Source organism: Mesoplodon mirus (genome assembly GCF_964341445.2).
Source record: "Mesoplodon mirus genome assembly, chromosome: 6".
In the NCBI taxonomy this organism is placed as follows: Eukaryota; Metazoa; Chordata; class Mammalia; order Artiodactyla; family Ziphiidae; genus Mesoplodon; species Mesoplodon mirus.
In genome coordinates, this window is record NC_138982.1 from 57,854,756 (window position 1) to 57,882,213 (window position 27,458).

The 27,458-nt window shown below is 39.4% G+C and overlaps 1 protein-coding gene across 3 annotated transcripts in view; it reads right to left on the reverse strand.

Moving 5' to 3' along the window:
* Window positions 1–27,458, reverse strand: part of FNDC3B (fibronectin type III domain containing 3B) — a 359,867-nt gene that overhangs the window by 274,717 nt on the left and 57,692 nt on the right. For all 3 annotated transcript variants that reach the window (XM_082624742.1, XM_082624743.1, XM_082624744.1), the window contains exon 2: window positions 16,399–16,537. In XM_082624742.1, the coding sequence (XP_082480868.1) occupies window positions 16,399–16,509 (111 nt within the window). In that variant the 5' untranslated portion in view covers window positions 16,510–16,537. The remainder of the gene's footprint in view (window positions 1–16,398; window positions 16,538–27,458) is intronic.

Below are 27,458 nucleotides of genomic sequence, written 5' to 3' on the forward strand. Positions count from 1 at the left end.
AAAAAGAAACAATGTGTCCATGAAGAATGTTCTCATCCCTATAACTGACAGAAAATCAGTTCCCAATATTTTGTCATTAAACATTCTAGAGTTAACTTTTCTTACTACTATACTTTCTTAATTGCTTAAAATTAACCCTACTATTGCCTTATATTTTATTCTCACTAACATAAAATCAGAAATGAATACAAATATGAAATGTCCTACGGTTTTGGAAGGATTTTGTGGAAGAGACCCCAGCCCCTCCCCACCACTTCACAGTATATTATCATCACTTATTCAGGCCTTGCCTTTGCATTGATTATATTAAACTTATTTAAATCAATACTTAACGCAATTATTGAAACCCTGATCATTCAACAAACATTTGCTGAGTAGTTACTATTGGCCAGGCACTTTATTAAGCACTGATGATTCTAAGATGAGAAAGATTTTGAAATCCTACCCGTTTATTGATGCACTAGTAGAAAATACAATAAACTATAATAAAAAATGATTATTTGCTATCAAGTGCTGTGGAAACTGAAGAAATCATCAAGAAATCAGGAAAAGTTATAGTTGGGGGTGACAATTAAAGGGGGAATGAGAGGATAAGCAAAAGAACAATCACACAGCACATGCATGGAGGCCTGACCGGTATGGTATGTTTAGAATTCCAATGTGCTAGAGAATCCCAGTGTGGCCGTAATGGCATAAGCATGCAACAGGGGGTAAAGGTGAGACTGCAGAGGCAGGCCGTGCCCACCTCAGAAAAGCCGTTGTTTGCCCCACGTGGAAGTCTGAACTTTATCCTGTGAGCAGAGTTTTCCAGTAGGAAAGCAACATTATTAAGATAACTCTGTTAGTAGCGAGAAACTCAAACTGAGATGGGAGATACTGAACACATAGACACCAGCAAAGATATTAGTGAAACATCCACCTGTGACATAATTCAGGGGTTACACTGTTCTAAGAGTTTTCAAAAATAACCGATGGTTTAATCTTTAAATATGACCATCCAGATCACAGGGTTTGCTGCTGAAGAGTTCTGCCCTCCCTCTCTATGAACGCTGGGGCATCTCGGATTGCAGAGGTGTAGCAGTGTATGGCTCTCCCAGACATAATTACTTAATTTTTCCTACTTCCTGTCACTCTCTCTAATTCTGTTATCCAACTGTGATTCTGGCATTTCCATTTCCACCCCTCCTATCACTGACAACTGATAGGCCTGCACAATCTGTCCCTCTCTTGAGCCTCCACCTTTTCCTAGACTTTTCTGACCCTTTTTCTTCTCTTTGGTTTCTTGCTCTAAAAAGCTAACTCCCAAAGCACTCAGCAGCCAACCTAGCAGTCTTTTCCTTTACTTCTAGTCAACTCATCAATCCAACGGGGACTATGTTGTCCACCTACTATGCTGTGCATTGGTTTGCTGATCAAAAGGAAAGGAGGACTAACAGTAGGATTATTGGGAAACAAATATACTTATGAGTCAAAAGAGAATCTTTACTTGTTTTCAAGGGTCCCAAGTTAATCATATTCCCAAAACATCTACTTTCTGATTCCAAGGTAATCCCATTTCAGACTAGTTAATTCATGTTTTATATCTTTAAGTTATAGTTTGCCTTTTAGCATATCATACATACACAAAAAAAGTTTGAAAATATAACTTAAGGACTCAGAATTGCAGATAAGAAAACAGCACAACCTACAACTTAATCATTAAATTTAAGATGAATCTTAACTACTATTTAAGATTTCAAAAAATAAGTACATAATAGCACATATTTCTTCTACATGTTTGTCTTCCTGACACACTATATGTTGCGGTAAAATTAGATGGCGTTCAGGCCAGAGATGTCTTCTAAGTAACATCATATAGAGTATGTAAATACTGAGTAATTAAGTCACTTTGTGCTAATCTCATTTTACTTGCAATTCTTTTTTTAACTAACAGTTTAAAAATCAACTAAGACAGCAAAGATACACAGTGAGAAGAGCAAATCAGACACATCACAGTTAAGTCCCGGCTCTGCCAGACAGGGCACTTAACCTTTCTAACCCTGCACTTCCTCCTCTGAAAAGAGAGATAAACACCTACCTTATGTATGTGCTCTGAGGAAGAGAGCAACCCCAGTGCAGCCTTGGTAGAAGGCCTTACACATAGTATGTGCTCAGTAAATAATTGTTATTAATATTTCTTTTTCTTCAAATTTCGACCAGTGACAAGTCTCTCAGTTAAGGAAAAATATGGCCTCTAATAAGAAAGTCTGAAGAAAAAATTTTACCAAAACTACCACGTTTCATGTTCTCAATAAAATCTAAAACCAGCCAATTCTCACCTCTGACCAGATTTTCTGTCTGAGAAACGTTCTGGCTTTCCTTAAAGGATCACCTCCCAACTCATTCACATTCTGGTGTCTGTTCAGCTTCCGTGGATCCTGGCAACAATAGTGACTTTGGAATCCATTCACAGAAGTTCTGAAATCTAAGCCCTTTATATCCACAAAATGGTTTGAATTACTTGGAACCGCTTCTAATTAAGATTATTATAATGAAAGTCAGCAATAAAATGTAACAAAGTAACACCACGGTATGTGGAGATTTCCTATTAAGCACCCAGAACTCCAGAAGAGGATCCTTTTCTGACCTATAAGTTGCCTTCTCAAAGCACACAGGAAGAATTAAACCTGGCCAGATTCTCTAAGAAGCATCAGGCAACTGCCTTTTTAAACACTTAAGCAACTAGTTTGAAAAGTTATCCACCATTCAATCCAGGAAAACATAATTATACAGCTGGATACTTCAGACCATTAAAAAATTTAAAGAAACTATCCAGATTGAAGATTTCAAGGCAAACAGACTGAAAATGCTCTTCAAAAATGTAGTACTTTAAGATTTTCCTTTCTAGATTTTAGTACCAGAGCATCGTAAGCAGCTGTTGGAAAGCCTGATGCACTTACACTCAGTCTTGGAAGAAGGACATCCCTAAGTGCATCACATACCGACTTGCACAAATGAACAGATTATTCCGATTCTTCCCTCATCCTGCACCAAGTCCAAATTCAGTACTGACACTAGGCTCTGCAGACAGCAAAGGAAAAATGTGATCACAATTTTCCAGCCAGCCCCTCCCTCCTCCTCGCACGCCCTCAGCACACACAAGCACACAGCCGATTCTATGCACGTCTCTAACTCGGGCCAGTTTATGCACCATGACATCAGTGCAGTACAATGAGCCAAGTTTAAACTCCATCTGGGACAAATAATGTCCAGGCACACTGTGACTTCTTTTGTTTATATACACTGACTAAATATGTCTTGGTGGTAAATGAACTTAAGATTTATTTCCCAAGGCCTCCAAACAATATTCTGCACCCCTGAAGCACCTCCCTGCTTCCAGTTCTCTTTCCAAGGCTACTCGTAAGTGATCTTTAACAGAACACATGATTTTGAAACATATAATTAGCATCTTGAGGGGAGTCAAAGTCCAAGCAGCCCTTCATCAATCTAAAACAAAGAAAATGAGGAACTCACTAGCAAAGGGGTGTGGCCTCATGGCACAAGTACTGCATGACACCTAATTTTGTATTCCCCCTGAGAACAGGAATGAGCAGAGGTGAGACACTTCGGAAACGCTCATGGAATTATTTCTCTTCGACGGATAAACTTAGAATTTTTTTTTTTGGCATTACTTAAGAGAAATAATTATAAATTCAGAAAGGAAAAAAAAATCTAATAGGTTCAAGTCTTACAATTAAGATTTCTTAAAACACAAAAACTGTGCCTCTGGGGTGATATAAATTTTGAATGGAAATGAAAGCTGGGGTTTGGGAGGAAAAGAAGGCAGACAAAAGGCTCTCTCCTTACCCCCAGACTCCCAAGGATGAGGAACCTCTGATGCCCTTCTCTAGTCACCACCATCTCTCAGCAGCTGCTGGCCCCAAAGGGAACTGCTCCCTTACAGCTAACCTCAGGGAAAGAACCATTCCCTAGAGAAAGAAAAGGAGCTACTCTGATGGCCTGGGCCTGAAACCCAACCTCTCCTCCAAACTCAGCCAGTGCCTCGAGGCTTCAGACGCGGTCACTACAGCTTGGTCCACAATTCTGAGAAGCTGCAGAGCCAGAATCGCTGCCATCTTCCAGAGTTGATATGAAGATCATATAAGGTAACAGCAGGAATACTCTTCTTTGTAAACTTTACAATTTACTACTGTGCAAAACCCAGTCCCATGTCTCTTCTGACTGTTTACCTGAACAAAACAATGGATATATGCCTAATCCAAGCAACTCCACCCTTCCTGGAAGGTAGGACATAAGTGGATTCAAATCCCAGTCCTGTTATTGCCAGCTGTAAAGTATTTAACCTTTCTCACCTGTGGTTCTGTCTGTAAAAATGATCACTACCTTACAAGGTGTATGTTCACAGGAAGAAATGATGTATAGAAGTGCTTAGTACCATTCTTAGCACATCGTAAGCCCTCAAATAGTTACTATTCATTCCTTCCACCACACAGGGAACAAAGAAATGAAAATATCAAATAAAAGCCATTCTTGGGGACTTCCCTGGCAGTCCAGTGGTTGGGACTCGGCGCCGTAGCCTAGGTTCAGTCCCTGGTCAAGGAACTAAGATCTGCAAGCGTGAGGTGCAGCCAAAAAGAGAGAGAGAGAGAGAGAGAGAGAGAGAGAGAGAGAGAGAGAGAGAGAGAGAGAGAGAGAGAGAGAGAGAGAGAGGAGAAAAAAGCCATTCTTTCCAATAATTTAACAAATAACCACTCAACTAAAAGTTGAGCATAAAATTGAGACTAAAAGCCTTCTGGTGATCAGCAAGCTTAAAAGTAACTTTTTTAAAATTTTGGTTGTGTTGGGTCTTCGTTGCTGCACCCAGGCCTTCTCTAGTTGTGGCGAGTGGGGGCTACTCTTCGTTGTAGAGCACGGGCTCTAGGCACGCGGGTTTCCGTAGCTGTGGCACGCGGGCTCTAGAGCGCAGGCTCAGTAGTTGCACTGCACGGGCCCAGTTGCTCCGCAGCATGTGGGAACTTCCCAGACCAGGGATCAAACCCGTGTCCCCTGCATTGGCAGGCGGATTCTTAACCACTGTGCCACCAGGGAAGTCCAAAAGTAACATTTAAGTTTGAGGCAAATGCCAAAAATTAGGTTAGACACTTGGCATTCTTTCAATGCCCAAAAATCTGACCTTTAATATATCATTTACATTGTTACAACACTAGAATCTCTGGAATATTACAAAACATTTTAGCCTACACTTCCCCCGTGATTTTAGAATAACTGTTAGAAAATGAGCCACTGCCTCCCTCCGAAGAAAAAGCATATACCAGTTGTGATGTCTATCTTCAAGTCTCTCTAATGGAGCCTCTTTAAAGTTCCAAGGCAACTTGAAGCAGCATGGTGTGGAGAGGCAGTCAATAAGAAGTGGGAAGATGCTCAGGGCCTTACCTGGAGTAACCACTTGAAAAATAAGAAAACAAGAAAAGAGAAAGTCTGAGAAGTAAACGGGATGTGAACACCCATCTATTAAAGGATTAGGTGCTCTATCACCCAGCTCCATGCTCAATTGATTCCCTGGGTCTTTAAAACAGATATTATTCACAGACAGGGTATATATAAGCCTAAGGTCTGATTTCTCAATGCAAATCTTATAAGAAAAATACAGATGCCATTCCTCTGTAATTCATATAATGTATATATGTATTTAAATTACACTTATTTTCAGTCATGACTGAAGTCACCAAATAAATTATAAAGAAACAGCCATTCTATAAGGATGCTTTTTATATAGACTTTTGCCAAGGTGATGAGAATTAAGATGAATTATAAATAGATGCATGCTGCCAATGCAAAACAAGTCAGAAAAGATAAATGAGCTGCAAAACTTTGGCCAATTTAGCTACCAAACAACATCAATAACTAAAGCACATGCTTCAAAGTGTCACAGTTTCCCTCATGAACTAGAAGGACAACTCAATATTCCAATATACGTAAAGACCAAAGAAACTTCTATCCAAGTAACATGTCTCAGTGTGGAATTTTTCTGACTACTTAGAAAAACGCAAGAATATTTTAACGCCTCCTTCTAAAAATTAGAAGTCATGAAACACAGCTAGATAACAACACAAGTCCATTTCTCTACACAGCTAAGGTTTAGCTCAGAAGAACTGATTTCCACTTTTTAAAAACACAAAGGACCCTTGAAAAATGCAGGGCTAAGGGGCACCGACCCTCCACGCAGTCAAAAATCCATCTGTAACTTATAGTCGGCCCTCTGCATTAGCAGGTCCTTGGTATCCTCAGTTGCACATCTGTGGACTCAACCAATGGTGGATGTTATAGTTCTATAATACTTACTACTGAAAAATATAAGTAAGTGTATAAGTGGACCTGTGCAGTCAAATCCATGTTGTTCAAGGGTCAACTGTAATAGGAATGGAACCCTTTGCTGATATAAATACTCTCTAGTCAACCTGCCCCCCAAAACTAGTCCAAGTACCCCCAACTTTCTGCTATCTCCACTTAACTAGTTGCCTAGTTATTTGCAAAGCAGAAACACTTGGCAAAGTAATTTTCTAAATGCAGACTGTCCATTTTATCCAAATGCCCATCTACTATACCACAAGGGGAAGGGAATGGGCAATAAAGAATGGATCCAGGTCAAATTATTCTAGTTAATGGTTGTACTAAACACATGCTGCACATAAAACAGATTTCCTCTCAGCAATGATCTGTCTGATGGTCACCTGCTAAAAAAAAAAAAGGCCCAGGGCTGAGAAGCAATACCAATGTAGGCATGAACACTAAAGTGGCACTGAACTGTTTCTTCTGGAGGTCCACCACAGTTCAGCTTCAGTTTAGTGTAACAGCAGAGCTGGCTGGAAAATTACTAGGCCGCTTCAGCAGCGGGCTCCTCATCAGGCTGTTTATTTTTTGCATCTGCATTTGGAACTTTGAGATTAATGTTACTAATTTTATGCAGCTTGCTCACTACTATCCTGTTTGGGATGTAACCTATCTAACTGCTATATGGTCATATTTTTAAGTCAATCATTTGGAAAAAAAAAAATAGAGTCTGCCAACATGAAACAATTATGTATAAGCAAAACATATGTCTTAACACATTCTGGTTGGAGAATAGTCCCATCTTTTCTTCCTCTGTGTGTGTGTGTGTGCATATGTTATTTTTACTGCACTATAAGACACATCAATGGCTATCATATCACATTCAAGATGACAAATATACATTTTCCAAAAAATAATAATAATAATTTGAGATTGGAAATCTACTATCAAATTTAATCTTATTCAAAGAGAAAGTCAATATAGAAATGACTTAAATAAAAATGTCTCGTCTAGGTAGTACCAGGGAAATTTTACTGAAATAGAATAAAATAATTCTGTTTCAATAAGTACCTAACGAAAACTCAATTCTTGGAGACTGTAAAAAAAGATTGTAAACACAAGTATTTGCATCTCTATCCCCTGGAATGCTGATACCTTGCATCTCTGTTTAATGTCCCCTAACTAGTGTATAAACAGTAAAACCAAGGCGCCTGGTCTTTTCTTCTGCCCTTCTTACTCTTTGAGGAGTGCTCAGTGTGGCACTGATTGGAGATTCAAATACTGTTCACTGAAAAGCAGAGGCCAAAACAACCAATACCTGTGTCCTAAGTTGTAAGACATATAATTGAAACCCTTCTACAAAGCTATACTAACCATAGCCCACACTAGTTCATTTTACAAGTCATAAGTAGAAAATTAAGAGACTTAAAATCACTTCATCAGTATGATACACAATGAATGTGCCTGAAAAATCTTAAGTATTTTTGCTATATTTAAAACCCAGTATGTGTAAGCACGAGAAGAAATTTCAAAGGTAAAAAAAGTTAACAATTCCCAGGTTGCAAGTTCAGACGACCACAGAGCCCAGGCAGGTCTGGAAATTGAGTGAAGTGGACAGGGTGGGGCCTGAGGACGACACTCCCCATCCAAAGCGGGCAGCTGCTACTTTGTGCCAGTCAACTGCTGCCAGCCCAGTTATCAGATTTTCTGGGTTTTCAACATAAACAGAAAGATCCAGAATTTTGTGTCCATCTTCCCATTTTTAAAGGTTGGCACCTAATTATTTTTTGTTAACTATAAAGTTTTTTTTTTAATGCCTATATGACAAATGCAATAGATAGCCAGTTTTCAGGCCCTGGTTTAGATGACTTAGATTTGTTCATTTCATTTATCCTTTATCCACTCTGAAGGACTTACTGAATGCTACCCTCAGACACCAGGCACAGAGTGAACAAGAGACACATAGCCCCTGCTCCCCTGGAGTCTAGAGTGCAACCAGACAGTCAAACATTGCAATAAGTTGAAAACAATCATAATGTGAAAACCACCATAGCGTTTTAAATTGCTGTTATTTTGCAGTGCAACCTTGCCACGCCTGTGTTTTTCCTTAATCCTCTCCTTTTTGAAGGCAGCTCCCATTTGAAGGATACTGACTGCATCTTGTATCTTATTATTATTGCCTTTGGCTAATGAAATTCTGAAGTGTCTCTCAACCCAGACAGCTGAGAGCTGTCATAATTATATGTCATGTGTCATAATTATTGTGAGTGCCACATATAACACCACCCTCTGCATGGCATCAACATTTTCCTTTATGAGACAGAGATTATGCATAGGCTATGCCTTTTCGGAAGCCTTTGTAGGGAGGAGAATTGGCAAACCTAAGGCAGAGAGGATTGTAAAATCAAACCACAGACCTGGATAAACTCACTCCACTTTTTTACAGTTAAAAGGAAGCCCTCAGAAACGGGGCTGGCTGCCTGTGCTGCTGGAAAGCAGCTTTGGTGAAGGGGTACTCAGGATCTGCACGTCTGCAGAATCAGTAATTGTGAGGAATAGACATCAAGAGGCCACGGGTGGGGCTTCCCTGGTGGCGCAGTGGTTAAGAATCTGCCTGCCAACGCCGGAGACACAGGTTCGAGCCCTGGTCTGGGAGGATCCCACATGCCGCAGAGCAACTAAGCCCGAGCGCCACAACTACCGAGCCTGCGCTCTAGGGGCCGCGAGCCACAACTACTGAGCCCGCGCCCCTAGAGCCCGCCAACGCAGCCAAAAATAAAAATAAATAAGTTCATAAAAAAGAGGCCACGGGTGGGTCACCAGGCTGGATGCATCACAGGACAGACAGATTCTCTAGAAAGAATACTAAAGAGCAAAACAAGTTTCCAGAAAAGAGATTTAGATACGGTCTGCTTGTGGTGCCACTAATATTAGCTCCTCATTGACTATACTATCCCTACACAGTATTTACATTTCATAAAACAGAAACTGATTACATGATATGCAAAGCTTGAATAACTTCCAGCAAGGTCTCAGTTCAGGCTCAGCCTCCCCACAGACACCTTTCCCTGCCTGGTCTGTTTTCCTGCCCGCCTGTCCCATTCCCTGATCCACCCCTCCTCTGCGCTCCCAAGGCACTGATACGCTCTGCAATCCAAGCACTTCTCCTGTGGTTCTACACATGTGTAAATACAGCCTTTTTTTCTTTCTTTCTTTCTTTTTTTTTTGGTAAACCACATTTTGCTCCCTAACTACACTGCTCATTCCTTTAGGGCAAAAACAGTGCCTTATTCAGGTTTGTGTCAACAACACCTAATACAGTCCTGTACAGAAGACGTATGACAAGTGCTTATTAAAATGAACAAATCTATTATTCAGTCACTCCTTAATTCAGTCATAAATCTTATCCTCTCACTCCTTCTTTCTACCCCAATCTCAAAGAAGAGAGCTGACAATCTTGACACAACAGGCCTTATAAGTTTGAGTAGTAGAGAGAATGCAGACAGCAGTTTGCAATAATAATTTTCTTTAGATATTTGCACAAGTTACACATTTCTCATATATTGTGATGTTGAAGAGTCTGACCAAAACTGAGCTTCCCCATACTTGGTTTCCCAAACCCAACATTTGACCAGCCTAACATTTCCTACTTTCTAGCTCAAGCCCCAGCTTCTAAATAGGATTCTATCATAAAAGGAGATGTTATCTAATATTATTCAGCAATAATATTTTAACAGCCAGTCCCATTCTCATTTGAATATCCTTCTTTTTCCTGGGCAAGGCTCTCAAGAGCCGTTTATTCATTTTTCTACACTATACTGACTGTTAACCTCTTTCTGGGTCCCCCTGACACAGTGGCCGTCAGTATGCTTGAAGAGCAAACCTGTGTGGTGAGAGGATCTGAACTACTGAATGCAAGAAGGGAGCCGTCAGGGGAAAAGTTATTAAGAAGATAATCAACCAGAACAGAAAAGGTCACTGGATTAGCAGGAGAAGTACATTTGCTGTAAAAGACGTGCTGATGACGAGCACCATCTGAACGTGGAAAGTTTTAATGTGTTTAATGTGCTGTCTGGAAATGTGTACTCAAAAGAATGATCCAGGAAAACTCTGGCTGTATATTCTGTCTAGGGAAACAAAGGCTTTCAGAAAGAAAAAACAAAAGGGGGAAAAAAACCTCACTCCCAATAAAATGACGTGCTAAATGCTGATCAACCGAAACAGGCTAAAGTTAAGACAACTGGACACAACTGAGGTAACTTTAACCTCCTGCCTTCCAGGCTATCCCGGAAACAGTTTTCTGTTTGCATTTAAGGAGATCTACTACCTGAAGAAGAGGCATTAAGAATACTCATTAGCAATTAATATTCAGGAAGCTTAAAAGAAAAAAGAAAAGTAAGACATAAGAAATAAAAAATGGCAAAACATTTGCTAGGTGCTCTCTGTGTGCTAAATGCTAGTCAGAACAGAGGCGCCTAACTCTCTCCCCACCCCACTGACCTAATGAATACATATGTGAGAAGTGTCACTAAGAATATAAAGTGGCATACCACCGTCGTGTAGGTTCTAAGTGTCACAGATTAAATTAGCAAATCAGTAAATTCTAGGTGAACGCTCTGCTCTTAACCTAATAGTTTCTTTAACTGGTGGCTGCTCTAATTCCTCTTCAGAGATTATTGAAATATTAAACCAATAGGACAAGTTGGAAATTGGGCTGATGCTTACTCTTTCATGCTCAAAACTAGCTGCTACTTCTTAAAATCTCTAAGATGTGCTAAAAGTACTTAACAAAGATAGTTAAATTAATACACCATTAGGTTCTAAAATGTTTCAGAACATTAGGTTCTGAAATGTAACGTACGAAATGCCAATATTTTGATTACTGAAGGGCATTCACTGTAATTTATACAGCCACACACAAAAGCTCAGGTGGAAACATGACTTTTATAACTCAAGAATAATATGTGGTTAGGCATATTAAGGGAAGCAAACTTTATTTAGCTATGTTGATCTATTTAAAGGTAGAAGAAATTATAGTGAGAGAAGCAGAAGTATTTTATTTAGAAAACAAGAGTTAAGAATAAAGCTGTTCAATTTCACTCCTAAGTATATATGAGAGAAATGAAAACACACATCAACACAAAAATTTGTACAAACATTCATAGTAGCGTTGTTCATAATAGCCAAAAAGAGTAGAAATAATCCAAATGTCCATCAACTGATAAATGGATAAATAAAATGTAGTATTATTCATAAACTAGAATATTATTTGGCAATAAAAAAGGTATGAAGTACAAGCAGACCTCATTTTATTGAGCTTTTTTGCTTTATTGTGCTTTGCAGATAATTGTGTTTTACAAATTGGTTTAACACGGCAACTCTGTGTGGAGTAAGTCTATCAGTGCCATTTTTCCAATAGTATTTGCTCACTTCCTATCTCTGTGTCACATGTTGGTAGTTCTTGCAAAATTTCAAACTTTTTCACTATTATTATACTTGTTATGGTGATCTGCAATCAGTGATCTTTGATGTTACTATTACAAAAAGATTACGACTCACTGTAGGCTCAGATGGTTAGCATTTTTTAGCAATCAAATATTTTTAAATTAAGGTATGTACAATTTTTTAGACACGCTATTGCACACTTAAGAGACTACAGTATAGTGTAAACAGAACTTTTACATGCACTGAGAAATCAAAAAATTCACATGACTCACTGTATTGCAATATTCACTTTACTGCGGTGGCTTGGAACTGAACCCACAACATCTCCGAGGTATGCCTATACTGATACATGCTACAACATGGACGAACCTTAAAAACATTATGCTAAGTGAGAGAAGGCAGACATAAAAGACCACATATTGTATGATTTCATTTATACGAATGTCCATAATGGGCAAATTATCTACAGAGGCAGAAAGTAGATGAGTGGTTGCCTAGGAATAGGGGAGAGAAGGGATTGGAGAGTGACTGCTAAAGGGTTTCTTTTCAGGGTGATAAAAATGTTCTAAGATTCATGGTAGTCTTGGTTGCACAATTCTGTGAATATAATCAATTTCGTCGAATTGTATACTTTAAATAAGTAAATTACATGGCATGTGGATTATATCTCAATAATGCTGTTAAGTAAGTTCCTTCTATCCACCTTGTGTATTTGTTATTGTTATTCTTGTTCATTTCTTAGTTGATAATATACTTTAAATCTTCATTCATTCATAATGAGGACAGCTTTTCATTTTAAGAAAAGAATGATCCTTTTCCTGCTACCTACATAAAATGACAAAACAAGGTTTCAAACTTAACATGACTTCGGATAATGAAAATTAACAGTGTTTCTTATTTAGAGAGCCAGAACAGAGCAGAGAATCTTGCCAAGAACCCGTCCTAATTAAATCCAGAAACCAACAGGACAGAAATCAGGAGGATGAAGGCTGTGGGGACTGAAGAGCTTTCTCCTAACTGTGGTGGTTCTTTTGCATATATAGAAATAATTAGAATGTCCTCAGCACAGCTGCAATGTATTAAGAGTTGTAAACACATACAAGGTAAGCTTCACCTACACACTCCTAACAGAAATGTAGAGGCAGAGCCTATAGCCAGAGGGCCCCTCTCTTCAACGGTATAATTTGGGAAGTGGCTCAAGTGCCTCTCCCTTAAAACGTCACTCCAGGGGTCTGCCGGGACAGTGCCTGCAATGTCCATCACTGAAGTCACCCCAGCGCCTCCAAATGGTCCTTGTTAAAAAGAAAAAGTATTGCCTCAAGGGACAGCATAGTCAAAGCCTCCTGATCCTTTCACACAAACTCACCTGAGCATCACACCACACGTGCTCTAAGAGCAAGCAGCAAACAACAGCAGGTGCCCGGACAAGCACTCAAAACTCTTGCAGTTCCTGACTCTTGGATCCTCACTCCTGGTCCTTGTTCTTTTTGGTGACCCCCCCATCCCTCCCCCTCCCCCACCTCCTCTCTGGCCTTAGCCCAGGTTCCACACACAGGCCCTGGGGACTCTACCACACTTAACTCTGCCAAAACTAAATGTTAGGACCCAAAGGAAAAAGTGATGGCTTGAGTGAATGAGGGAGACACAGAATGGGGACTCTGGGGGCAGAAAGAGGCAAAAAGAAGTGTCAGGCACATAGGCCACTGCCTCAGCTGAGCCACAGTGACAACATCAAGGCATGATAAATCTTGGGCCGTTCCTGCTGAGAGGAATATTTCAAACGCACTCTGCCCAGTTAACAACTGTGCCCCATTAAGGGAAATTTAGGGTTAATGACAGTCAACAGCTTGGCCCACATAACCTAAATGCCTAAATGTCAATGCTTCCAGCACAATCAAACATATTTGCGAATTAGAAAGACTGAAACATTTCCTTCCGATCAGATTTGTTTAGAGTAAGTGTACCCTAGTCTGAGAAAGCTCAATGTTTGTGATTGTTTATAAAACAGATTAATTAACAAATCTTCCCATTTCTTGGATTTATAGAAACCTTCTCAGGTGAAATCAAAATGTGATTTTATTAACCAAAATTATTAAGCAGCTTCTACTTAAGAGCTGAGGTAGATATACAGAGTAGGAAATACCACAAGGCCTTCTGAGGAAATCCAGTCTTTTCAGTCACTGGTCATTTCTGGGAGCAAAGGAGTTTACTTCTGAAGAAAAAACTGGAAAATTCTAAGGGCTCTGTATGCTGGCTTATAAAACTACAAAAGGCTACTCTATGCAAAATGAATTATAGAAATGAGGGAGAAATCAAAACACAAAAATGGTGCACAGCTACATGGATGGGTGGTCTCAGGTCTCCCAGGTACATATGCAAAGTGGAACCAGGTGACAACATCTGAGAGACCTGCATTGTTTTCCAAGTTTAGTCATATTTGAATACCTTGTCCCTGCTTTTTTTTTTTTTTTTTTTTTTGGCTTCACCATGAGGCATGTGGGATCTTAGTTCCCCAACCAGTGATCAAACCCGTACCCCCTGCAGTGGAAGCGCCGAGTCTTAACCAGTGGACCGCCAGGGAGGTCCCAACTTGCCCTTTTTTTTATTGTTTTAATTAGTGAAAATAAAGGAGACCAAACACTGCATCTTGAAACTATTCATGGCACTTTGAGACCTTCCCGTGAGTGGCCAGAGCAGGGCAGTGGGAGGATGATGGAGAGAGGCAAGCTCTAACCGCAGAAGGTGGACTGGCCATGGTACTGCGCTCAGATTTTATCTCAGGCGGACAGGACAGCTCTGAGCAGGGCAGTGACATGGTACATTTATGTTTTTAGCAGACTGCTGTGTGGCAAATGCTTTCTGGTAGAGCAAAAGTAAAAGCAGCGAGACCAGTGAGAAGAACTGTCCTACTCTGGTGAGAGGTGTTGGCTTACAGTCTAGGAGTGGTCATGGAAATGAAGTGGACATGGCAAAGTATGGTTTCAGCAATGTTCCTGAGATACGGCCAACAGGACTTGCTGACAGATTGGAATAGAAAGATGACAAGAAACAAGTGGAGACTCTGGAGATGAAGAGTAATAGAGGCAAGGAAGCAGAGGCTCTATTTAGAGAAGCACTGCTGTAAAGGGGAGCAGAGATACAAGATGGTAACTGGGAGAATGTGGAGTCAAGGGAGGGAGCTTGTTTCTGTTGGGTGGACGAGGGGTATAGCTGTTTGTGCGTTTAAGATAAAAGATACTACAATAGATGGGTGGAAATGAGCCAAGAGAGAGAATCAGGAGTCAGGAAGAGAGATACTTGCATCAGTGGCAAGAAGGGAGGAAATTTATTCAACTGACATTTATTGAGCACCTATTAGATATTCTTTGTTCTTAAGAGGTTCACAGTCTAATGCAGGAGAAAGTAATATATATAAACTATTAAGCAGCAAAGCAATATCCAACAGAGGTATATACAAAGTATTAATGTACCATGATGGATAAAGAGTGTTAATGTACTATGACAGATGGGGGGTGGGGAAGAGCAACATACTGACATCAAATAAATGGCCAATTAACTTCTCTGAATTATTAATATATTTTGCATAAATATTTTTCAAGCAATTGTTCCCAATTCTACTTTTGATAAAACGAAGTCTTCTACTTTTGTGCTTCTAAAGAGCTACTACACAAGTATAAAAAATGGCATTTATTTAGTACAAGACTGAGGGAACCCAGTTTTAGTAGTCAATTAAAAATTTAAATAATGTTATCAGAGACAATACTTGTCTCTAATAATTTTTAAAGTTTTACTTACCATTTAAATTTTTTCCCAAGTGCTACATACAGGAATGAGCTCAGGAATAACTTTTCAACTCTGTAATGTTAAGTAACTAGTGGCAAAGGAGTTTTTACAGAAAACAAGCACCATCATTTTCTGGGCAGCAGGCTCTACATTTGGAAGGACTGCTCCAGGAGCCAGGGTGGGTTCACACAGACCTGTGCCTCTTGTCGGGGTCATTCACCCCCTGTGTGAGATAAAAACCTGATCCACCCTCTGGGCATCCTGCTTGGGCCATCCTGCTCTGACCAATCAGGCAAACCAGTCAAGCACAATATATGACCTGAGCAAACAGTATTTTATTCCAAAGACTTGTACATCTTTTCAAAATGATTCATTTCAAAAATCAGACATTTGTTTTTGATGCTTCAAGAATACCAACTGGATTAGGTAAAGTTTGCTGTTCTCAAAAACTACAACTTCTGATATTTTAAATCATATAGTAATTCTACAACAAAAACACTTGACCTCTAGAGAACTACAAAGGTTCAAAATCACAGATCTTGAATCTCAAAATAAAACAATTTCTGGGTTAGCAGACTTCTCTGGCGGTCCTGTGGTTAAGACTTCGCCTTCCAAGGCAGGGGGCGCAGGTTCAATCCCCGGTTGGGGAGCTATGACCCCCACATGCCTTTTAGCCAAAAAACCAAAACAGAAAACAGAAGCAGTATTGTAACAAATTCAATAAAGACTTTAAAAATGGTCCACATCAAAAAAAAAAAGCTTAAAAAAATAAAAACAATTTCTGGGTTAATGTTTCCTACTTAGACAAGTTGACTTAAATTTCCTTCTTAGTGCACCTACCTGCTGAGCTGCATCTCCATTCACCAAGTGAGGCATCATGGCTACCTCTCCGTTCAGCAATGGTGGCAGTTCCAGAGGGATCTGGTCGGTCATCATCATTGTGACATACATTCATGGAGAATTTCCCTCAACTGGCTTCCTGCAAGAAAATCACCATTTTTTTGAAAAGGACTCAAGACCAAAAAAATTCACCTGTAACAAGTCAGTAATTTAAGTGCACCGTCAAGAGGTCAGACGAAACTCAAATTCTTCTAATCACAGTATTGTATTAAAAGGGGTGAAGCAAAACCCAGGAAATAGCCTGAATTAGGAGACCACAAACCTGAGTCTCTAAGCAGCCAAGTGAACACAACCTCTAGTTCCTCAGTTTCATTATTTAGCTATAAATTTTAAAAACTTATGAATAATAGTAAGCCCCCTAACCCCAGGGATCTTCCTTAGAAGAAAATGAGATAACAATTTGAGAGGCTAAAAGTGTCAAACGAACACTGATCATATCATTATCTTTAAGGTAATTCCAGAAAATAAGGCCAAAGAGAATGAGCTATAAGGAAAGTTTTCCTCAACAACAAAAAAAGCAGTTAACAAAGCAAATAAGCAAAGGTTAACTGCCTACACTGCAGTTGTTGCGATTTCTGACTTTGCCATTAAATTGGTAATTAATCACGTTCTAATTATTTCTCTCCCGTCACCTCCTTGAATTGGATTTAACCTGTTGCATATTTACAGCTTTATCACTTCTGAATGTCTTGAGTTTTCCTGTACCTGGCAGTACCCATGGCACCTTGTACGGAGTAAGGCATAATGGCACATTCCATTGTTTCCACGGAATAAACGATTTTCATCCAGGTATTCAAAACAACGCCAAGCCCACTTTCATTCCATAATGGTACTTAACACCAACATCTAGCTTTTCAATATAACAGCAGGAAAACAATGAATTCCTATTCAGAATTATAATGTTCCTTAAGAAGTATTTACATATCCTTCAATCATGTCTAAAATTTTTGTCACAAAACGTTTAACAGCATGAACAAAGAAGAATAAACAAACACAGACGCACACTATTTTAAGTCAGTTCAGAAAGAAACTGCCATGTGGTTCATTTTAAATTTTTTCTCATTCATAACAAAGTCCCCCAAAATTTCAAATTCAAGAGGATTTGGTAAATGAATCCTTTAATACTCAATATCCAAATCAGGCAAAACAGTGGGGCAAATCCTTTAATGATTATCTCTAATTTGTCTCAGGTGTGACAAATAAAATATTTCTTCTCATTCTTAAAACCTCCATTCTGAATGTTAAATATATCTCCCTCCCCCAAATCCCACCCAAAAGATACTCCTTCCCTGGGAGTATCAAATGATGCATAAAAGCCACCCAAGAGATTATAAACTTTATTTTTAATCGGTAAAATTTTACACTATTCATTATAACCCCATTTGGAGAAACTAATTATTTTAAGCACCAAACAACAAAGTCTTGTCCCAACTAGGGAAGCACATTCTATAATAACAGGTCTTATAATGCAGTGTTAACAGTACCATCATGCTGTTTTATGAGGCAATTACTCAGTTCCTAAGCAAATAAAAGTACAAAACTCAAAGCCCAGTAGTTTCTCCTAATGTAGGAAACAGATTCTTCCACAATAGAATTAACCAAGATAACTTCCACTGACACTATCGTGGCATCAACTGTTTGATTTTGAGTACTACTAATGGAGTACTGATGTCCATTTCAGTTTTATTTCAAATATAATTAACCCTACTAGTGCATGAAGAAAGAATGGCTAGTTTTCCTCAGATTGATATTACACAGGCCTATTTCTTAAGCGTACTGTTTTATTTAATGTTTCTTCAACGTGCAGGTTGGATAACCAGGCTACTAATTTACATTAAGGGTCTGAGGATAAAGCATCTGGGGGAAAGAAGCACTCCACACTCACTTCCACTTTTTCTCACCCCTCTGCAGGGAAGAGCCCCAAGGCACTTGCTGGTGGGGTTATGGAGATTGTGGCTCCGTCCTCTCCCCTCTCCTCTGCTAAAGTAGTGAGCACCAAAGCCCTCTCCAGGTGGGGGACAGTCCTGGTCATCTCACAGACAAGCATAAGGATAGAACCTGGTCTTTTTTCATCCTGTGCACGCAGGTACTGGTAGGAGGACATAATTGTGATCTAGTATAAAATTTAGGCATTCCTGGCCACCCATCCCTAATACCAAAGAATGTCTCAACTCCCAACATTATGTCTAACACTGACAATTCCAATTTAAGAAACCTTCTGGTTGGCATAGTAATAAACAATGGGACTTGCTATCACCAAAACACAGCAATCCAGCCCCACCAGCTGGCACTCTTAAGCACAGGTGTCAAGTCCAAACTGGGCAGTTCAACTCCAGGTTCTGCAAGTGTGGGATAAAAGGACAGAGCCCCTCCCCAGTTCCATGAAAGTCTTATAAATCTACGATGAAGGAGGGTGGGAGCCAACAGAGAGCTGCAAAAACCCCCAAAGAAACCAAGTCCACTGGCACAAAGAGATAATTGTACTTGCTTTTGAAAAGCGTACAGGCAACTTTGAGCAATGCAGCTATTCGATACAGAGAAAGATGCCTGAATCCTGTATTTCTTTTCTACTGGTTGACGGATTATTCGCCTCACAGATATGCAGTGGTTGTTGCAGATTACTGAGAGGGGAACAAGGGAGGGGAAGACGGGGAACTGTGCATAAAAAAATCAACTACTTGTACAGTCAACTCAGCATACAGTGGGAACATATAAACATCATACACTCCTAGGGCCTCAACTCAACCATGCAACAACTGTACCTTTAATCATGGAGAAAAATGGAAGAATAAAATGAAGCCACAGAGCCACACTGCTCATAAGCAAAGTTGTTAACCCTCTTTACCCTAGGCTACCAGCTTGCTAAAATCCAAGGCTTACTTTCTAATGCCCAAGAGTTTCACCAAAGGTAAACCACATTTTATCCTGCCTGCAATACAAGGTAAGAGACTGATCTAGAAGGGGTGGTTCACGCAGCCAACAATGTTTAAAACCCCCTTTCTACACTCCATGCACATACACAGGATATGTTTATTTGCCTGGAATTCAAGGGACATGTAGAAAAAGCAATAAGTTACCTCTAGGTAAGATAATGCCCAGCTACTTTAACAAGGCAATTGCCTGCCAACCAGTCCTTAAATTATCATAGACACCAACAATTTAGTGCCGTGGGCTTGGACAAGAGAAAAGGCAGGAGGAAGAATTATAAACGAATGAAAACCATAGATGCAAAACATAAAACAGGGTACAAAGTAGTATTTACTATGGTTATTACCATATTTTTGGTTATTCCCTGGTGATGGGGACGGGTGTCGGGTAGCAGGAGGTAATGACTTTTCCAAATACAAATGGAAAGTCAAATGTTCAAGTTGTAAATTGGGGAAACCACTCAGCCCTAACCATTGACATTTGAAGAAGGTTAAGTCAGGCCAAGAGACTTGGGAAGGCTTGCCATGCATCAATCATTTAATGGTGACAGCTCCCCCAAAAGTGAGTCTCCTCTATTTTGGCCAATAACCCAGACAAAACTACACATGTACTCAACTTAAACACGTTAAGAGGTGCTTAAGCCTCAGCACCACTGTCTTGAGTAGACCTGGAGAATGTGACATGACTAAGAAAGCTGACCGAACTTGAACTTTTCAAATGGAATTTTAAAAATGAACCCATGAATGTGGAAGGCTTACTATTCAAACAGTTAACTTTAAGGACCAAAAACTTTATTTGCAATAATTGTGGATGGAAATTATACATTTTCTTACTTCATTATAGGGCAGTATGGCCATAACTTTATTTTTTCTTAGGGATGTAGAGTCATTGTTTACAATACTGTGTTCAGTCACAAGGTGACGTACTAGGGAGTTACTAAGCATTCTGACCTTACATACTCAGAGAAATTCACCCCTACTTTGAGTTCTTATGTTTAAATTCTATGGGTTTTTTTTTTTCTCTCTTCCTCATTAGGCTGTACCACAAACCACACCTCCTCAAATCTGAGAAACATATCCTAAATTTGCCGTCTTATATCTTCCTTGGGCTGGGAAGCCAGGTGGTTAGTTATACACACATAGAGGAGTGGTCTCTGGGGTCTCAGAAGCTCCCCTCTGTGCCCTGCACCATCCTCCTTGACCACGTGCTGATTACCAGCTCTGAGGGAAGCTGAGTGAGCCAGATGTGTGATCTTTGGATAACTGAGCTGTAACTGTTTTTCATGTCAGTCAGAAAGTCTCATGAGAAATCACCCTGACAAAACCCTCGTTATCCTGGTCTGGGTTCCTTCTCCCTTGGACAGATGTGCATCTGAGCTGGCCAAAGCTTTCACAGAGCTCATGCATTGCATTCAAGGCTCTACCACATCCACACTGTCCTCCTCACACACAACTGAGCTCTTGCAATAAATCCATTCTTTAGACCACTACCGTTTACAAATAAAGAATAAATGTGCTGCAGAACTAATCCGACTAAACCAATAGAAAATAGATGACCTCTACTACAATGCTTTTTTCTAATTCTCTGAACTTTTTTTTTCTTTTTCACATAGAGCTCCAAGGTTTCACTCCTATGCTTTTTATTCTTACCCATACTTCTATTTCAAAGAATTCGGTGACAACCACAGGCCCTCACAACCTCTCCCCCTAACCACACATCCGAACACTAAAACCACAAGTGCTTCATGCCCGGCCAGTTCTATTCTTTTGATTGACAGGGAAGGGATGCCACGTGAGCACTTCTGGTTAACTTCCCACTCTCCTGAAAGCAAGTCGTTTGTTACCGTCCTTACCTGTTAGCAAGGCCCAGAACCAAAGAACTTCTAGGCTAATGGCGGGGGGGGGGGGGGGGCGCTGCATACTCTGAAAAAGAGATCCTCACTGCTGGTAAGACGTTTAATTCTGTCCAAATATGCCCCCAAAGCTTTTACAGAACACCTTATTTTAAAATAATATTGCAAAGGGTCTTCAGTTTTTACATTACTCTAGGCAACTGGGTTATTACTTTTTCCCTTTATTTTGCTTCCATCACTCCAAGTCCAAAAAGGTTTTCCATGGTATTTTGGCCCCAGCCTATACTAAGAAACACACAGCCAATTTCATAAAAAACCTGATTCTCAGGAGAGAACCACAGATCCATTTCCAAAGGCCAGAGAAAGCAATTATATACTAGGAAGAATTTCTAACTTGAAAAAAATCCAAAGCCCTGATCACCGCTGGAGGAGGTTTAAGTCTGTGGACCTGGCCTTCATATTAGTAACAGAATGTCCTGGTCCTCACTCCATAGGCTGATGACCCGAATTTCCTTACATTAATTCAAGATGTGAGTTAGCAGTACGGTACACAAATGGGTTTCAGATGACAAGAGGAAAAGAAACCTAACGGCACCAAAAGGAGCAAAGCATAACCAGCAGCGCCAAACAGGGTGGTCCTACTGGGTGAAAGGAGACGGGCTCCCTGAGTCAAGTCTCAGGCCAGCACCAAGGTGCAGGCTCCCAGGCTCACTTCACCTACACCCTGATGTGGCTTCTTCTGACCTATTCTAAACTATCCCGGGGAAGTGTGTAAAAAATAAAAGCGGTATGAGAACCAGTAAGAAGGATGTATGTGTGCCAATTACACCACACACACAAAAAAAAATGCACATCATCAGTTTTGACTTTTTGCTTCCATTCTGCAATTCAAATGCACTTTCAGAAGTGAAATGGGTTCCTTGATGAATGTGAAATGGATGGAAACCCACCAATTAAGACCTATGAAACAATTAGGTAAATAAATAATCTAATAAATAATAAAAAAATAATTTTCAGAATTCATATCACTAAAGTTAATTGTGATTCCATAAAGCTTGTATCTTTTCCAATAAAATATACATTAACCAATCACCTTCACATAATCTAAACAGCATGTAAACATTTTGCTTGCTACATGCTTGTTCTGCAGCCTGGGGAAAATATTCTCAGGGGCACATTAGTAAAATCATAGCTTGATTCATACTTCAACAAAAGTTTCTTCTCTACTAAAAATACTAAATGACTTCCAATAGTAAGAATCTATTGTGGACCAGGTGTCAGAAAATCGTCACAAACATACCAGAGAAATGTTCTAGCCACTTTTTAAAATAGTAATAAGGAAAAGAACTTTTTTTCCTGATTCAACATGGCAAGAAGAACCCCATTAGCAGTCAAAATGACAATAGGATAAGCTTACTTAATCACAAAAAAAACGGGGGCTTTGTTTTGCTGTGTTGTGTTTGAGGCAGATGGGTTTGAGAGGTTACCAAGAAATTACTGTATCTCTTTTCAAAGAATATAATTATCAGATAGCTAATGTTTTATGAGTGATTACAAGTTTCTTAATGGCTTCCAATGTAAAACCTAAGCCTAATAAAACCTAATTTATTATGACAAACATTTGTACACTTGTTTATGCCATGACTGTAGTAAAAAAGAAAAATCTTAAAAGTCAAAATTTGACAGAGAATCATGTAGCACAGAAAAAAGAAAAACTGCTTTCATGAACTTCCTTCTCATACAGGTGGCCGTTATGTACACATGTCCTCAGTCACAAGGACCGACAGCTTCCTAGTGTGTAGTCTTCCACTCTAAGTTTTATTAGCAAGATTTAGAAAAACAAAGAGGGAGAGAGGAGGAAGGGAAAGAGAGAAACGCTGAGAGAGGAAGCGAGAGAAGAAAAAACGTTTTTAAAAAGTTATACACATTCTTACAACTAACGAGATATCAAAGTATCATTTGCTATTTTATTTTCTGCATCAGAAGAACCTCTTACCTTCCTGCTCCGTTCTGGTTTTGAAAGGTAAACCCCTGATGATATTTCAAGACCTAGAAACTCTCAAAACAGTTCTAGCCTTTGGAGCGAAACTAGAAACAGCTTTCTGATGATAACTGTGGAAACACCAACAGCACCAAGAGAAAGAAGAAAAATGATGAAAACAAAATAGAAACACTGTGCGAACTCCTTTACCTCTGAAACGCAGAAAAACCTGCTCATCCATCAACACATCGGACTGTTTTTACTATATTCCTGCTACTGTGAAAGCAGGACTTTTCTTTCCCTTCTGGTAACACTAAAGCAGTGGCCGTGGCACTGGCTCTGACCATGTGGAATTACCATGTGGCCATTTAGGAACCTGATGGGGGGCACTGCCATTGGACAGGAAAAGGCTGCAGGTGGTTTCAGTGCTTCTCTTTGTACCGTCTCTCCCGTACACTGTGGGCAACCATGAGGAAAGGTACTTGTCCAGGCAAACACTCTTTCACTTTTCTGAAAATCAAATTAAATTGTGCCCAAAAAAGGACATGGAGAGAAACTAAAGATATTTATTAGAATTTTTCACAGCCCTTCCACTAAAAACTGTTCAAAGGACCAGTATGTTATGGCAAAAAAGCACTAGAGCAAAGAGACCCCAAGACTGAGTATTGGAAAATATGAGTTCTAATTTGAGGTTTGCCAATAATTAGCTTTAAATTTGGGCAATAAATTTCTTCTTTTACAAAATGACAAGATTATAGATTCACCTTTAAGGTGTCCTTTTGCTCTTAATAGACTATGTTTCAAAACACCATTGCCTACTGTGCTCACTTCATACAGATTAAACAAAAGCTAAAAAGAGAGGTTTACTCAAACTCTAAGAACCTGTTAGTTTCTCTTACTTGTATGAGTATAATCTGAGCCTTCTGCATAAGAGAGGAAGAATCTAAGTAAAATGCTGAAAAAGAACGTATTGAGTAAATAGTGACAGAGATCACTGTGTCTTTATGCCAATGAAATCTAATTTTACAGCTGAGTTCTACACAGCTGTGAAAGAAAGACGCTTGCCACTTGAATGAAAGGAGTGATGAGAACTGTTCATGCAGAAAAACCTCTTGAGACATGAGCAGTACCTGGAGGTATGCACCCAGCTGGTTGGTTGAGGCACAAATAGTCTGGAATTTGTCTTCTTGTCTGACATGGGTTCATTAGTGAAGTTAAATCACAGTTGTCTGAAAAAGTTCCTAACCTTAAAGACACTCTCGCTTTTTGCATCCAATTATAAACACAGGAGAATTAGGTGGCAAAGTTTAAATTCACAGAGAAATCTCATGAAGCTGAGTTAGATTAAAATCACTGCCACCTCTGCCACAGATTAAATAACAATAAATGATTCAAGCAACAAATAAAAAAAAGAATTGTCTACTGTGCTCCAGAGACCAAGGAGGGATGCCAAATAGTCTAATGTATAGGCCCTGCCTTTGAGAATACATAGATGCTTGCTTTTTTTTTTTTAATTTGGCAAAGTATAGTCATGAGTGAACTCAAAACTACCATACAGGAAAGGCACTATTTTCTGAGAAGGAAAAAAAAAAAAACCTACATATCTAAGGATCATATGTAAGCATTATATGCATCCTGAGGTTACTTTTATCAATGTAATTCTCCATGAATATACAGAGGTTGGTTGCTTCCATAGCCCCTTAATATACTCCAAATCTTTAAGGAAACACAAAAACTTAAAAAAAAATTCTATCACTACATATACACAATCTCTGGACCTCTGATCCACATCCACACATAAACAGCTCAGTTTTGAAAATATTAACTAAAAAGGAAAGGGGGCCCAACTACAAAAAACGTTTACCAACCAAAGGCCCGTTTGTTTTGTTCATTGTTTTTAAACGGTGTTTGAAGAAGTTTGCAGATGTAATTAGACATTTTTATTAGAACACCTAGACTCCAGGCACACTCAGCACAATAAATTTCACATCCCAAGGATGACAGTCTAGCATCTAACAAGAAACATTCCAAAGCTATGAGCCCTTATTTTCACACATATCCAAGCTAACTTTGTCACACTTTACCCAAAGATGAGAAGAACTGAAAATATTTCTTTTCAATGAGATTCGGAATTGTGTGGTTGTTTTTATCTTTTTCTATAGGATGTTGAAAACAAGTCTACAAAACTATAGTCCAAGAAGAGAAGAGGTCACTCCTAAAACCCTCTCCAGCTCCAGGTCTCACCACCTCCCCACCAGTCAACCTGCAAGCTGCAAGGGCGGGGCAGATATAGAAAGAGATGAGATGGGAAATCAGAAGACACGCTCTCCTCTCCATCCCAGCACCAGAAGCTCACTCTTCACCCAGCCCCTGGGCTACTTACTACCACCTGCCTGGAAGCCCCACGGCACTGTGACAGGTCCCACTGCTCGTCAGGGCTGTGACTCAAGGTGGGCCTGCACAGGCCCTCTGGGTCTCAGTTTCTTCATCTGTAATGTGGGTGCTTTAACACAACTTCTAGAGTCCCCTCTAATGAAATCCAAAATGTATTTTATTATTCTGCTTTTAGAGATGTATTATTAATTAAATTCACATTTCTAACACCACTTGGGTACCTAACAGCCACGTGTAACACCCTTTATCGGCGTGTGGGTGGGATGTGGTGCAGACACCCAACAACTGACTGTTTCTGGGAAAGGATGAGAGAAAGAGCCCCAAAGCAAAGAAAGGCACGGCTTGCAGCCCCTGCACACTAATTCTTACCTAGCCTCTCAACCTTCGTGTGAAGGAGGCAGTATTCCCCTCTTAACAGGTATTGCAGCTAAGGCTGACAGAGGTTAAGTAAGGTGCCCAAAGAGACTCAGAAAGTGATGGTAAGAGTCAAGGCTCTCTGAGTGAGCTGATTATAACATCTAAGAATCTGACAACAAAACATGGAAGTGGAAGGACTGATGAAAAATTCATAGGTTAGTGAATTTTAAAAATTAGATAAAACAAGCACATAGTACAAAATTCAAAAGATAACTTTCGAAGACATCCAATCAAAGTACACTTCTCTCCTATCCAGTCCCCAGTTCCCCATACACAAAGGCAACAACTGTGAGTTTTGGGTGTATCCTCACCAAGATGCAGATTTAATGATTTTTTTAAACACTTTTTAAAGTAGCTTAAGGGAGGTTAAACAAATCCACTGTACTATCATGTAGTCCAGATGGTTAAAAATTAGGGAGAAAAAGAAACCAAACTATAAACTACTAAAGTTACACCCTCTGTGTTGATTTTCAAAGAGATATGCCATGATTAAACACAAAAGTAAAATTACTTCACAAAGGAGGGCAGCTTAGCAAGTCATCGATGAGGAGAGTGTTAGAATAAGGTATTTGGTACAAAGGGTTTCAAGATTCTATTATTTTCAATATCTCAAAAGGACTAAGCCGAAAGGAATCTTCTAAAATAGCATCAAACAAAAGGACATGAACAGAGATAATCATCCATTCTTTTAACAAATATTTATTGAGCATCCACTATGTACCAGGGACTGGACTGGACTAGAATTCTAGGATTCTAGAAATAAAGGCATGTTGTTAAATAGCATTACACTGAAATGTTATATTTGATTAACCCAAATCCACATTGGATACTTCTGACAAAACCGAAGTCAACATGCCTCCCTGCTCTATGAAACCTTTCATCTGAGATAAGCTTCAAGGTCTAAATTTGGTTTCCCAGCTGTGGCATCTTTCCTACTCTTAAGAGTGTGCCAGAAGATGAATTTGTCTTCAAAACATGCCACCTGCCTCAACCTTCATTTCTGATTAGCCAGGAGGATACTAAAATTGTTTCTTTAATCAGCTCATATAGAATTCAATCATGTTTATTTAACAAACTCAGCTTTGTTGAACTGAATAGATGTTATAAAACACTCATTACAAGGAAGAGCTCTGAAGCTGTTACTTCAGCCTGGTAGAGGCATCACTGATGTTTTATCCAATTTATACTTAAATATGTATTTCAAAGATTTCTAACATTTTATTACTAATTTTAGATGTTGGTTCAAATATTTCTTCCTCCCCTATGTGGGGGAAGGTAGAGAAATCAACGAGAATAGTATAGGATACACTGAAAATCTGTTTACAAACATGTTTTTAAAACAAACTATTTCTTAAAGAATCATTACAACTGATGACATTCTCATAAGCAGCTCTGTATTTCACCTAATGTGACTAAACACAAAGCAAA